This window comes from Eimeria necatrix, genomic scaffold (assembly GCF_000499385.1).
Source record: "Eimeria necatrix Houghton genomic scaffold, Enh_scaff780, whole genome shotgun sequence".
NCBI classification, from domain to species: domain Eukaryota; phylum Apicomplexa; class Conoidasida; order Eucoccidiorida; family Eimeriidae; genus Eimeria; species Eimeria necatrix.
Window position 1 is genome coordinate 482 of NW_013651756.1, and position 14,519 is coordinate 15,000.

Sequence of the window (14,519 nt, forward strand, 5' to 3'; positions counted from 1 at the left end):
CTGCAGATACACCCCAGCTGGCCGCGCAGCAGCACGGCGAAAAAGCTCTTTTTGCATTTTCTTTTAACTCCAATTAAACCATTTAACGCAATTTAATTCAATTTAAATCATTTATTGTTCCATTTACTCCATTTGAGGGTTTGTTGCCCCCAAAGCAGCAAAAAAAACATCCAAAATCCAACAAATAAAACCCCAAACACCCACCTGCAGCCAACTTCGAACTGGACCCAAACAGGGGGCCCCCCAAACCCGGGGGGCCCCCAAACCCGGGGGGCCCCCCCCCCCCGGGGGGGCCCCCCAAGCCCGGGGGGCCCCCAGTACCCCTCGAAAGGAAATTAGATAAATCCGACTGTCTCCCAGGGGCCTCCTTGAGGCCCAAAGAAGAGTCCCCCGAGGCCTCTGCTGCATCTCCGTTGTAGAGGTGCAGCGGGGGGCCCCTCGGGGGGCCCCCCGCAGGGTACGAGGGTACCCCGTAGCTCAGGGGGCCCCCAGGGGGGCCCCTCTCCGGGGGGCCCCCCCCGGGGGCCCCCCCGTGGCTGCTGGCGCTGCTGTGGCTCGAGTGGAGGGCCCCCAAGCCGGGCCCCAGAGGGCCCCCGCTCGAGGAAGTATAAGACTCCATTTTTAACTCCAAAAAGGAACTTTTTAATGAACTTTTTAATGAACTTTTGAAGAAACTTCAAGAGTTCTGGAGCTGCTGCCACAAACGAAGGGGGCCCCCGGGGGCCCCCAGCTCACCGCCCCTGAAGCAGAACAAGCGGCGCAGCTTGGGGGCCCCTGGGGCCCTCAGGCGGAGGCTGGAGCTGCGAGCCGCAGCGCCTCGGGGTTAGGGTTTAGGGTTTAGGGTTTAGGGTTTGCGGGCTGGGGTTTGGGGCCCCGGTCCGCTTGGAAACCCCCACTACGCGCTCGCGGCCTCCGCGGGCAGATGGGGGTTCATTGGGGGGAATTTGAGGTGTATGTACACCGCAGGTTGCAGGCAGCTCTGTGTCTGGACACCCCAGGCTAACCTCCGCGTCTCAGCCGCCTATAATGAGTCCCTATAAAGAGGAATTTATTATATTTAAGAATAAAATGTGGAAAAAAGACTTCGGAGGCGCTGGGGGGAGAAAGAAACTGCAGCTTTCCCTCTATTCGGCGCGAGAGCATGCGCTGGGTCGGCGGGCGAAGCCGCCTGCTTTCTGGGGGCCGCGGAGGCTCCAAAGGCAGCTAATGAGCTGAAAATTATGAAATAAATGAAAATATAATCTTAGAATTATTATAATTCGCGCTGAGAGCTCTAAAATTCACGTTTTTGCACTCGCGCGCTGGGGTGTATAGACACCTCACGACAGACCACGCCCAGAAAGCTGAAGGCGGATTCATCAGTTTCTTTCCGTTCAAATTGAATGGACTTGTTGGAACTTGAATTAAATCTTAATTTTTATATTTTTATTTTGTTATTCGCCATTCTATTTGTTTAAAAGCGACGGACAGAGGCGCCAACAAGCCGTCAGCCAACTCTTCCTCATGTCTTGTTGTTTTCCGCCTTTGGAAACTTCCCGTTTTCTCGAGCCCCAGCCATGCATTGAAACAAAATAAAGTTCTTTTCTTTTATTTATTTATATTTTCGTTTTATTTACTTCTTTTAGCCCTCAGAAGAACTTCGTTTTAAAAGCTTCTGCAACTGAGCGGCGTTCTATGGTTGACCCGCGCTCGGTGTACATACACTCCAAACGTCATCTTCGTTTCTTTCTTTTTCAGCAAAACTAAAATGCAATTTCTAAAAGACAAAATAAATAATAACTCCGCCTCTAAGAGCTCCATCCAGCCAAAGGGAACAAAAGCACTTTTTCTTTTAAAGATGACTTCAAAGAACAGACTCAGAACTCAACAGGTAGCTGGAGGACAGCCCACAGTGGCTAGCCACAGCTAGCCACGGCTAGCCGCAGCTAGCCACGGCTAGCCGTAACTAGCCGAAGCTACCCACAGATAGTCACAGATAGTCACAGCTAACAGCAGTTAGCCTCAGCTGACAGCAGCTAGCCACAGCTAGCAGCAGCTAGCTGCAGCCAACAGCAGCTAGCCACAGCCAGCAGCAGCTAGCCATAGCTAGCAGTCTTGTTTAAAGAAAGACCTGGGAGCTGTCTCAAGTCCAGAGCCTCTGCAGCGCCAGCAAGATAAAATGCATTAATTTGTCTATTTGTTTTTACATTTCCTTTTAATTGTATTAATAAATATATATTATTCATTAAATATCTGCAAATCTATAATATATATATTTGTATATGTAATTGCCCCCTGGGGGCTTCGAAAGCCTACAGCCAGTTTGTTAGAGTCTTGTGCAGGTGCTGGCCCTCCCGTGGGTAAGACTTCTATTAGCAGACTCTTAGGAGTGCTGGAGTTAGTTGTAAACCCTAAACCCTAAATGATAAACCCTAAACCCTCAACTCTAGAATATAAATGAAGGCCAACACAAGAACAAGCACCATGGGAATTAGCAGGAATTTGACATATTGAGAAGGGTCCGTACAGCAGCTGCAAAAGCCTAAAGGCTCTAGGGTTCAGCGTTTAGGGTTTAGAGTTTAGGGTTTAGGGTTTAGGGTTTAGGGTTTAGGGTTTGTTCCCACAACCTGTGCGCTCAGGCGAGCGCAAGAAAGCAACTGGGGCTGTGCTGCCTCAAGGCGAAGTTGGAGGCGAAACTGTTTTTCGCTTTTGTTTTGAGATTGAGGTGAAGTTTGCTGAAGGGAGAAAACAAAAAAAAAGTTTTTTCTTCTTTTTCTCCCTTTTAAAGTCCCAATAAGTTTGGAGTTTTGATTTTGCTGCGCAGGGCTGCACTCCATCATTCTCCGCAAAGGCCCTCGTTCCGCGTCTCTTTGCTTTTCCCTCGAAGCTGGTCTTCTCTCCAAACATCAGAAAATAATTTATTTATTTGTTTTGCAAAATTCCCAAAAATGTGGAAAAGGGCCCCCAGGGGGCCCCCAGGGGGCCCCCTGGGACAAAAGCCAGTCCTTCTTGCGGTGCAGGTGAAGGCCACTTGCAGAAAGTTGGAGATTTCTTGAAAAAGGAACAAAAATGCTTTTGTTCATTTCATTCTGGAGTTGAAAGTTTTTAAACTTTATTAGAATTGGGTTTTATCTTTTTTCTTCAGGGACAGAAAGTTCAAATAAAGGGAGCCCCAGAGCTCCCCAGTCTTTTGCCTCTGAGTTCTGGGGCTCCAAATGAATAAATTGAATGGAAAAAACAAAAAGTAAAAATAATAAAAATTAATTTATTCAAAAAGATGGAGCCCAGCTGCTTCTACGGGCCACAGTTTTCGCAGTGGGCTGCTGAAAGTCTTTAATTTCTTTTTTGGAAAATTGCAAATATGGACAAGTCCATTTTCCCCTCCGTGGGAGAGTTTGGCTGAAAGAGTGAAAAAGGCTGGCCTCACCGCAGCCTCTCAGAATCCTTTTTAAATTAATTTTTAAAATTAAAAGCTCTCCAGCTTTTAATTTTAAAAAAAAAGCTGAGAAAGACTAAAACGGGTTTTCTGCAGCTCCACTAGAATCTGGTTGAAGATCTTGTGGCCAACCCGTTTTTGAACAAGTCTGCAATAAGATTGAAAATAAATGAAAGGAAATGGAGTAAAATAAAGTGAAAAAAAGAATGTGAATAAGAAGGGAATAGAAAAGATGGAACAAGGTGATTCACAGCGGGCTGAAATAGAGGAAATAAAAGAAAAAAAGTGCAAGTGAACTAAAGCAAGAGCAAACAAAACAAAAAGAAACAAATTAAAACAAATACATGAAGTTGAATTAGATGGAAATACCTCGAACTCGAGCTGAATTCCCCCTTGCCGAAGCCTTCTGCAGCTGGCGGCCAAGTTCTTTGCAGAAACTTTCAATAAATTTTTTTGCATTTTTTTTAAATTTATGAGTCTTAGCTTTCTCTGAAAGCCTTAAACAACAAGGGGCCACTCCTCAAGTCCAAAACTTTTCAACTTTTGGCAAAGTCCTACAGGTGCGTAACTATTGGCAAAAGCCCTGCAGAGTTGCAGGAAGCTGAGGGGAAAAAGTTTTTAAACTTTTATTGCGAGAAATGGTATTTTTTAATTCTTTAATTTCAAACTCTTTCTTGTTTCCAGAGCTCTGTGCTGCTGGGGAAGGCTCATGGGTTCTTCGCAGGTGCGAGGATGAAAAGAAATAAGTAATTTATTCTTTTCACTTTCTAGAAGCTGAGAAGGAGTTTCCGCCTTTTAATGAACAAGTTTAATCTTTTTCACTCAGTTTTTTATTAAACAAGTTCACTCCTTTTAACTTTTTAAAGGACAAGAACAAAAAAGAGTTTCTTGAATTCCTAAAAACAACTTTTGGAATTCAGTGGCTGAGCCCACAAGAGATTTCTTTACTTTGGGGCGCAGGCAGCTCGCGAGCGTCTCATTAGAGAAATTCGAATTCTTTTCCTTTGCAAGTTTCAAATTTTAAATCTTTTATTTATATATTTATCTTTTTTGCAAGTTTCTGCCGCCTCTGTGTTTTCTTTTCTCTCATTTCAAGGCCTTTGGTTAATGGTGTGTAGTTTTGATGGTTCGTGTAGGCTCCTTTTGGATTGCTTTATTGTTCAGAATCTTTCAATAAGAAAATTCAGCTTTTCATCTTTTAATTCAAAAATACTAATTAGTCAAAAAAGGCCATTGTGCTGCATTCGTTTGGAGCCGCCTCTGGCCTGCTTTTAGTGTACAAGAGATCCAAAACTTAAAGCTCGCTGCAGCTTCTTCTGGTAGCTGCGGCTAGCTTGCTGCAGCTAGCTAGCTGCAGCTAGCTGTTTTAGTTGAAGCTATCTGCTGCTAGCTGAAGCTAGCTGCTGCCATCTGTGGCATATGTTGTTAGCTGGAGCTTACTGCGGCCCGCCGCTGCTGCCTATTTGTGGCCATAATGAGCATATTTTTAATCATGGGTAGGAACTTCCTTTAATACCATTCCAGTTTGTATTTCTGTGGCTAGCTGTGGCTAGCTGTGGCTAGCTGTGGCTAGCTGTGGCTAGCTGTGGCTAGTGGTAGGCTAGGTGTATCTATGGGGAGGTGGCATTGATAAGAGGCGCTCATTAATGGTTATTTATCTCTATCTGTGTTTGCAGAGCACTTCTAAAGACGAATTGTTTTGATTTAATTAAAAGTAATTTGTTGAAGTTTGAAGAAATATTTGAATGTTTCTGTTGACGCCCGTGGCTCCCCTCCAGCAAAAAAGCTCCCCAGAAAGGTGCTAGCCTATGCAGGTGGCTGAAGTCTACCTTTTCTGTGTTTTTTATGTTCAAAAGTACTTTTTAATAAACCCTAAACCCTAAAGAAGGTGGAACTTGGCGAAACTTTAGTTCATTGAATTCGCAGACACCGCCGCTGGCGGCCCGCAGTGCGGAATCTTGGCGTCTCAGCCCTCAGGAGCTGCTTTTGTTGCATTTAAAAAGACAAATTAAATTAACTTTTAATTTATTGAATTAGTTTTCGGCTGGAGGCGGGCCAGCGGCGCGTTGGCAGATTCCACACCACATCGGGCAAGGGTGGGCACAGAGTTCGTGCAGATCGGCTCGGCGCGGGAAGCTCTTGGTAATTTTTTTCCCCTTTTTCTCTTTTTAATTTATTAATTTGTTTTAATTGTCCGGAAATGCGAATTAAATTCGAACAAAGTGCACAGACAGCCGCTTTCGTGCAAAGTGCATCTGGGAACGGCACTGCAGGCTGCTGCGCCCGAGCGGCTGATCTGAACTGCCCGGCCGCCGCGAAAGCTGGGGTTTTGCTTTTTTTGAATAATGAATTAAACTGGAAAGCGAAAAGTTTTTCGCAAACAAAGAATAAAGCGTTTCCCTTCAGTGTTCGGGAGCCTCTGATCGAGAAGAACCCACAGGAACCAACCAGTCGATGCATGTGAGGCTGGCGAGCAGCGGAGGAGTTCTTCGCGGCGACCCAGTCTCATTAGAATCTCAACAAAGAAAGCTTTTCCCTTCAACTTGCGTCGGAAACGAAATTAAATTCGAACTCCGAGGATTAGAACCGGAAACGGCGGCTCTGTGGAGCGCCCGTTCGGTGACAGTGGGAAGAATTGCCATCGATTCAGATTCCCTCTGAGTGATTCCGCCCTCCTTCTGCGGGCTCTAGGCGACTTTCTGGCTTTTATTTTTGCTTTCAAGTCCAAATGATTTAGGAGATATGCCTCGTTTCTCGTTTCCTCGGCATTCCGCGGCTTTGTGGCGCTGCTGAGGCGGTCCCAGGCTCTCGCGCAGGAGCCTCTCTTCGGCTCCGATCTCGCGCTTTCCAGCGCGCATTTTCATGTTCTCAGGAAGCTCTCAGTGCAAAGCAGCTGAAGAGCGGCGGAAACCTCCAAAGCGGCGCGTGGACTCCGCGGATTCCCCGGCGTTCAAGTTCCCGGCGCAGCCGCACCGCAGCGGAGCGTCGCCGGCCCTCTGCGTCGCAGGCTGCGGCGTCGAGCTCTTGGAGGCTCGCACTGGCTTTAGAAAGCTTTATTGAAGCCAACAATGGCCGTTTCTGCGCGCAGCAGCAGCAGCGCGGCCGCCGCGGAGTCCGCTGCAGCGCAGCAGCAAGTGGCTGCTGCGGGCGCCGCCTCGGAAAGCGCCGCGGAAACGCCCCCCGACGCCGTTCTTTTTCCCCGCAACAAAGACTTTTTGCAATTTGCTGCTGCGAAAGCCTCGAGATCGCCTCGGAGGCGCCGCGGGGCGCTCGCGCTGCTCGCCGTTCAACTTGCTGCTCTCGCTGCAGTCGCGCTGGTCCTCGCCTGCGCCGCCCGCCTCCGCAGCAGCGGCCAGCGCCTCTCCGGGGGCCCCCGCAGGCTTTCCGAGCTTTCCGACGACGAGGGGGGCCCCCAGGGGGGCCCCCAGGGGGGCCCCCCTTGCGAGCCGGGGCCCAGCCACGTCGGGGTTCCCCGCTTCCCCGGGGCCCCTGAAGAGGGCCCCCAGGCCTCCAACTTGGGCTTTCCAGCGGGGCCTGTTTACGGGTCAGTTCCCTTTTTGTATTATGTTTCCGAAATGGGCGCCGGAACCCAAGAAGAGCCACTGGACCTCAGCATGACGCAGCAGCAGCAGCAGCAGCAGCAGCAGCAGCAGCAGCAGCAGCAGCAGCAGCTGCTGCTCCAAGCCCTCTCCCAGGGCTCCGAAGACCCCCGCACGCGCGTCTTCTTGGTCCCCGAAAGCTTCCCCGTTGTGGTGGGCCCCTGGGGCCCCATGGACCCAGCTTTTCCTGCAGAAGCCCACCTGCGGGGGCCCTGGGGGCCCCTTGCTGCAGCTGCGAGGTCGCAGCAGCAGCAGCAGCAGCAGCAGCAGCTGGGGGGCCCCTCCAGCCACTCTGAGAGGCCCCTCTTGGTCAGGCCAGTACCCGTGCGCCCTCCTGCTGCGGACCCGGGGCCCCTTGACCTCAGCCGCAGCTCTTGGGGGCCCTCCAGGGGCCCCACGGGGGGCCCCACGCCGGGCCCTTCTTGGGCCTCTTCCTCCAGGGGCCCCCTCTCTTGGGGCCCCTCGGAGGGCCCCTCCTGGCCTCCTCCGGGGATAGCCTTGGGGGCCCCTCTGGTGGCCCCTATGGGGGCCCCCATGGGGGCCCCCGGGGGGGCCCCTGCCTTCCCGCAGACCTTCTGGCAAGTGGGGGCCCCCGAGGGCGCTGCAGCAGCAGCCAGCGCTGGGGGGCCCCCCCGGGCCTCGGGGCTTCTTAGAACTACCACCCCTTCAGGGTACCTGGGGGCCCGGGGCCCCCAGGGGCCCCTGGGGGCCCCCGGGGCCCTGAGGTCTTCTGAACCCACTCAGTCTGGGGGCGGGATCTTTGGGATCGCCCCGTCTCCAGTACCCATGGGGGGCCCCCCCCGGGGGGGGCCCCCCCCGGGGGGCCCCCTCGCAGGGGCCTCTTTCGGGGCCCCGGGGCCTCTGCGGACTGCGGGGCCCTCGCCAGCGCTGGGTGCAGCAGGGGCCCCCGCGGGGGCCCCGGGGGCCCCCGCAGGGGCCCCGGGGGCCCCCGCAGGGGCCCCGGGGGCCCCCGGACCCTCGGGGGCCCCCCGGGGTTTGGAAGTTCCCAGAACTCCAGACTTAAGAACTGCCCCGAGCTCTCCAGACTATCTGGGGATCGGCGGGATCGGCGGGATCGGTGGGATCGGTGGGGTCGATCCCAGCGATCCCAGCGGGGATCGGGAAGTTCCGAAGACTCCGGATATCGGCGGGGCCGTGGAGCTGGAGGGCCCGCTGCTGCGGTCGCGCAGCAGCAGCAGCAGCAGCAGCAGCAGCAGCAGCAGCAGCACAGACGCGTGGCCCTCCGTCACAGTCATTTACCCACAAACGACCACTCCGGAGTCTTCTTCTGCTGAGGAGTCGGAGAGGGAGCTGCAGGTGTCCGACGCAGAGTCAGCAGCAGCAGCAGCAGCAGCAGCAGCAGCAGCAGCAGAAGGGCCCGTGGACCTGCGGGGCTTCTGGATGCAGCAGCACCTGCAGCAGCAACAGGTGCAGCAGCACAAGTGGCGGCTGCGGCAGCGGCTGCTGCAGCGGGAGCGGCAGCGGGAGCGGGAGAAGCAGGCGCGGCAGCAGCGGCTGCGGGAGAGGCAGCAGCGGCAGCTGCTGCTGCTGCAGCGGCAGCTGGAGCAGCTGCAGCAGCAGCAGCAGCAGCAGCGCGAAAGAGAGATGATGCTCAGCCACCAGTGGTGGCTCAGCAACTGGCTCGGAGGTCGGGTCCCCACGCGTTCTTCCAGCAGCAGCAGCAGCAGCAGCAGCAGCAGGGAGCAGCAGCGCCCCGCTGCGTCGTCGTCAGCAGCAGCAGCAGCAGCAGCGGCAGCAGCAGCAGCGGCGCCCGCAGCAGCCGCCGCAGCAGCAGCAGCAGCAGCAGGCCCCGCTGCAGCACACCCACCTGCCGGACCCGCAGCCGCAATCATCCCTTCAGCAGCAGCAGCAGCAGCAGCAGCAGCAGCAGCCAAGCAAGACGGCGCAGCAGCCGCGCCGTCTTCCGCTGCTGCAGCAAGAGCAACAGCAGCAGCAGCAGCAGCAGCAGCAGCAGCAGCAGCAGTCCTGTTTGCCTCTCCCCAGTCTGCTCCCACCACTGAACGCAATACAGGCCTTAGGGCCCTCTGGAGGGACCAGACCAGGGGCCCCCAGGGGGCCCCCCTCCAGCCCCCGCAGTCCTTACCTTGGGGGGCCCCCCAGGGCCCCCAGGGCCCCCAGGGGCCCCAGGGGCCCCAGAGGCCCCAGGGGCCCCAGGGCTCCCAACTCCTGCAGGAACTTCTTAGATCGCAGGGGCCCCTGGTCCTCCGGGGCCCCCAGGGCCCCCATGTTAATATGGAGTCCCAGATCCCCCAGATCCTTAGGGGCCCCCAGGGGCCCCAGGGGCCCCCGGTGAGCCCCGTAGGCCTCGTGAGGCCCCAAACGCCGCAGCAACCCCAGGGTCTTGGGGGGCCCCAGGGGCCCCCGGGGCCCCAGGGTCTTGGGGGGCCCCAGGGGCCCCAGGGGCCCCAGGTCCCCCAGGGGATTGTTCGCCCCCAGAGCCTTCATACTCCCCAGGGGCCCCCGGGGCCCCCGGGGCCCCCGGGGCCCCCGGGGCCCCCGGGGCCCCAGGGGCCCCCGGGGCCCCAGGGCCCCGAGGGCCTCCGCAGCCCTGAGGGGCCCCAGGGGGCCCCCGGGCGGGAGGAGGGCAGCAGGGCACTGGTGAGGGTGTCGAGCAGCAGCAGCAGCAGCAGCAGCAGCAGCAGAGGCGCAGCAAGCCGCCCCACAATCCGCAGCTCTTTGCTGCGGAGGTCTTTGCGCCATTGGTCTCCTTATCAAGCCAGGGGTTCACTGCATTGGGTGGGGGCTGCAGAGGGGCCCCCCGGGCAAGGGGGGGCCCCCCAGGACCCGGGGGAGGGCCCCCAGGGGGCCCCCATGGACGAGGGGGGCCCCCAGGACCTCACAAGCCCCAGGCCCCAGGGGAACTCCAGGGGGCCCTCAGGGACTCCCAGAGATGAGGACATGGAGTGATTGGGGGCCCCCTGAGGGGGCCCCTGAGGGGGCCCCTCAGCAGCCCACAGGGGCCCCGGGGGGGCCCCTGTGGGGCCCCACAGAGTCTTAAAAGGGCCCCGCAAGGGCCCCCAAAGAACCAACCACAAAGACCTTACTGGGGCCCCACAGAGGCCCCGAAGGGACACCCGGGGGCCCCACAAGGGGCCCCCCAGCCAATTCATGGGGACCCCGCGGGGGTCCTTAGAAGAGGGGCCCCTCAGGGGCCCCACAGAGGTCCCTGTGGGGCCCCCAGGGGCCCCTCAGGGGCCCCTGGGGGGCCCCCAGGGGCTTGAAGGGGCCCCACAGAGGCCCAGGAGGGGCTCTGTGGGGCCCCACAGGAGAACCGCAAGGAAGCCGCAGGAAGGCAGCAGGGCGGGGCCCGTGTGGGGCCCCCGTGAGGCCCTTGTGGGGCCCCCTGGGGGCCCCAGAGGGGCCCCTGTGGGGCCCTTTGTGGGGGCCCCTGGGGGCCCCTGGGGGCCCCTGGGGGCCCCTGGGGGCCCCTGGGGGCCCGTGGGGGCCCCTGGGGCGGCTGTGTGTTGCGAGGGCGAGCGGTAGTGAGGGTTTGTTAGGCAGCGAAGGCGCATGCAGGGGCTAAAAGGGCCCCTGGGGATTTGTGTATTTGTGAAGTCCTTCGGCTGCTGGTTTTATGTCTTTGAGGCGTTTGGCCTCCGTTTTCGGGGCTTTGTGGAGCAGAAATGATGAAGTATTTGTTCCGGGCTTCAAAATGATGTATCTAATGTGAAATGTGCATTTATAATTCTCGAAAAGCTTCGCTGCATGCGCTGTTTGCATGTGCACGTTTGGGGTGTACGTACACCGCGTGGGGTGTACGTACACCGCGCGGGGTGTACGCAAGGCGGCAGGCGTGTATAGAAAGTGGAAAAGAATTAAAATCAAATTTATATTTTTTGAATTCATCTTTAGACTTCTTTGTTTGTCCGCGCTGCTGCTGCTGCTGCTGCTGCTGCAGCAGCAGCTCGGAGGGTCTTTTTGGAAAGTTTCTGAAAAGCCAAATTAAATATTTAAATAAATGAATTATTAGAATTATTCAAATCTTTAAATGCTTTAAATGATTTAAATGGTTTAAATGATTAAATCATTAAGTCGTTTAAACATTTAAACATTTAAATGATACAAGTGTTTGAATATTTAAATGATTTAAATGATTAAGTGATTTATATCATTTAAACATTTAAACATTTAAATATTTAAATGATACAAATGTTTGAATATTTAAATGATTTAAATGATTTAAATGATTTAAATCATTTATATCATTTAAACATTTAAATATTTAAATGATACAAATGTTTAAATATTTAAATGGTTTAAATGATTTATATCATTTAAGCATTTAAATATTTAAATGATACAAATGCTTAAATACTTAAATGATTCAAACCATTTAAATGATTTAAATCATTTAAACATTTAAACATTTAAATATTTAAATGTTTAAATGTTTAAATGGTTTAAATGGTTTAAATCATTCAAAAAGTCCTCCAAACTCTTTCTGCACTTTTCTGCATGCACTCTTCTATTTGAATTTCCTCTTTTTCTTTTCTGCATTTATTATTTCTGCATTTCTTCTGTCTTATTTTTCTGAACTTTTTTAACTTTATTCTTTTATTTGTTCATTTACTCGGCTTCAAACTCTTCTCCTAAACCCTAAACCCTAAACCCTAAACCCTAAACCCTAAACCCTTCGGGTTCGTGGGGCCCTGCGGCAGCTGGGGTGTCTGTGCAGACACCGCGGCTCTCTCAAGGCCACTGCAGGCCCCAAACCCTAAACCCTAAACCCTAAACCCTAAACCCTAAACCCTAAACAGACCGTGCGCATGCACTTCTGGGCGCAAATAAAAGATAAAAATTCCAGAATAATGCAAATAAACTCCATCAGTTGCAAAAAGTAAATTAATATACTCAAAATGTATATTTAACTTCCATGAAGTTCTCCAATCTCCTGCTGCTGCGGCTGCTGCTCCTTTGCTGCTGCTGCAAGGAAGTATAAAAGTATTTCCCGGGACTTTTCTAATATCTGAAAGTGCACAAATATGTAAATGCATTGCATTAAATGTAATTGTGTTGTAGAATTAATTAATTAATTAATTTATTTATTTAATTATTTATTTATTTATTTATTTATTTATTTGTTTATTATTATTATTTTTGTAATTGGAGCTGTGAAGAGCTGCGGCGCGTGCGGCCTTCTAGGTGTATGTACAGCTGGAAAGTGCTGTTTCCCTTTCCTTCTTTTCATAAATGTTTTCACAACTTCAAATCTGCAAATTATTTATTTCCATTTCATTCTTTCTTTCTTTTATTTCATTTCATTCCTTCTTTCTCTCAAGAAGAGCCGCCAAGAGGTCAGCAGCAGCGCGAGTTCTAAAGCCCCAGAACGCGGAAAAAGGAGGGAGCTGCAGCAGCAGCAGCAGCAGCTGCAGCTGCAGCAGCAGCTGCAGCAGCAGCAGCAGCAGCAGCAGCTGCAGCTGCAGCAGCAGCAGCAAGCGCCTGGGGTTCATTTCCCAAGTGCTTGCCTGCAGGGTAGGCGACGTCGACAGCAAGGCCAGCGGCGAAATAAACCCTTGAAAACCCTAAACCCTAAACCCTAAACCCTGTGCTGCTGAATAATCACCAATCCCAAAACCCTAAACATTAGTCATGGAGCAGCAGCAGGCCGGAATCTGCCTCTTTTGTTGGCTTCGTTCCGCCTGCTGACTCACTAACTGGCTTTTGAAGCTGAATTTGAGGGTTTAGGGTTTAGGGTTTAGGGTTTAGGGTTTAGGGGTTTTAGGGTTTGAGTGGGGCAGGACTGGCAGAGGTGAAAGACAACAACTCACGCTGTGGCCTCTTGTTTTATTCCCTCTGGGGTTTCTTTTCCGTCTTTTGCTTTAGGCGCTGATTTCTGACTAGGGTTTAGGGTTTAGGGTTTAGGGTTTAGGGTTTAGGATCTCAGCTTCAGTCAGACCTTTTGCGGTTTAGGTTTTGGGATCTCAGCTTCAGTCAGACCTTTTATAGTTTAAGGTTTAGGGTCTTGGGAGGGGCTTTTTTGCTTCCCCCTAAACCCTAAACCCTAAACCCTAAACCCTAGAGTTAGACCTTATCCCGTATGTTGTAAACCCTCGTTTAAACCTCATCTTGGGGCTTCCTCTTGTGGGTCCCCTTCAAGGAATTAAAAGGGGCCTTTGGGGGTTGTGAGGTGTACGTACACCTGAGGTGTATGTACACCTCAGGCAGGTGTACGTACACCTGAGGTGTACGTACACCCGGTGGCTGTGGCAGTGGGGGGATGAAACTTAAAAACTGTTGTTGATTACAAGTGGCGCAGGTTTGAGGGTTTTGGCAGGGCTCAAGCTTGCTAGGGTTTAGGGTTTAGGGTTTAGGGTTTAGGGTTTAGGGTTTAGGGTTTAGGTTTTGGGGTATATAGGCTCTGTTAGGGCTTGGGCTAGGGTTTCGAATCTGCGGCGTTCGGGCCCCTGCTTGCGTAGATATAGGGAAAAAGGAGTTTAAAAAGATGAATAAATTGAAATTAATTGTAAAACTAATTTAAAAAGCAAAGATCTGCGTTTAAAAAAGGCGAAGAAGAGAGGAACACACGGCGAACCATCGCGTGGCGATCCGCCGCGCGGAGGTGTATGTACACTGAAAAAGGGTTTTTCAAAAGCGGCTTTTCAGAATATTAACAATAAAACAAATCATTTTAATAATTTTGAAATAGTTTTTTCGACTCGGGCCTCGTGAGGACTGCCGCAGCAGCTGCTGCTGCTCCCATCCGCCTTCAGCCGCTGTTCGGGCTCCTGCGGGCGCTGGGGGTTTCTGCGCAATTTTGGCCCCTTTTTCTCCGTTTTTCCCGCAAATTCTCCTTTAATTTGGCGAATTTAACTCATTTAATTCAATTAAAACTCAACTGCGGCCGCCGCAGCAGCTCCGCCGCGCCGCCTGGCTCTGCAGCGGCGCGCGCCGTTGGTGCCCGGCCCAGTGGTCCTTCGGGTGTACGTACACCTCAACTTCCGCATGCAAACTCTCCCCCTCCAACTTCTTTTCATTTTAATCTTTGCATGCAAACTCTGAGCAGCTCTGCGCCCCACGCCAGCCCCAAGAGGCCCTCCGCACACAAGAGACCCCGCCCTGCACGGTTTAGGGTTTAGGGTTTAGGGTTTAGGGTTTAGGGTTTGGCGGCTGCATCCACGACCCGGGAGGCCCCCCCTATACAATGCCCGCCAGAAGGCTCTTGTCGTGAGCGCACACTTCGCAGCAGCAGCGGCGGCAGCAGCAGCAGTTGCAGCAGCAGCAGAAGCAGCCGCAGCAGCAGCAGCAACAGCAGCAGCAGCAGCAGCAGCAGGGAGAGCGGCAGCAGCAGGAACAGCAGCAGCGCAGAAGACAGCTCAGCAGCAACAGCAGAAGCAACGCCGGCGCCCGCGCCCCACTCGCCGCAGCAGCAGCAGCAGCAGCAGCAAGACAGCAGCAGCAGCAGCAGCAAGACAGCAGCAGCAGCAGCAGCAGCAGCAGCAGCAGCAGCAGCAAGACATTCCCAGTAGCAGCAATCCGCGGGTCCT

General features: G+C 53.2%; 3 protein-coding genes across 3 annotated transcripts in view; 2 read left to right on the forward strand and 1 right to left on the reverse strand.

Moving 5' to 3' along the window:
• Nucleotides 1–204: 204 nt before the first annotated feature.
• Nucleotides 205–619, reverse strand: ENH_00075670 (hypothetical protein; the record flags this gene model as incomplete). Its single annotated transcript, XM_013577663.1, has 1 exon — nt 205–619. A coding segment is annotated over one exon (415 nt), but the record flags the coding sequence as incomplete, so codon positions are not given.
• Nucleotides 620–6,483: 5,864 nt separating this feature from the next.
• Nucleotides 6,484–7,510, forward strand: ENH_00075680 (hypothetical protein, conserved; the record flags this gene model as incomplete). The annotated part of the gene is made up of 2 exons (XM_013577664.1): nt 6,484–7,167; nt 7,247–7,510. The coding sequence occupies 2 exons, from the start codon at nt 6,484–6,486 to the stop codon at nt 7,508–7,510; spliced, it is 948 nt and encodes a 315-aa protein (XP_013433118.1).
• A 2,633-nt stretch (nt 7,511–10,143) lies between these two features.
• ENH_00075690 (hypothetical protein) overlaps nt 10,144–14,519 on the forward strand; it is a gene marked incomplete at both ends in the record, with an annotated part of 4,467 nt that continues 91 nt past the window's right edge. Inside the window, 3 exons of the mRNA XM_013577665.1 lie at nt 10,144–10,401; nt 12,315–12,507; nt 14,126–14,519. The exon at nt 14,126–14,519 is cut by the window's right edge and continues 91 nt beyond it. Coding sequence (XP_013433119.1) covers nt 10,144–10,401; nt 12,315–12,507; nt 14,126–14,519 — 845 coding nt within the window. The remainder of the gene's footprint in view (nt 10,402–12,314; nt 12,508–14,125) is intronic.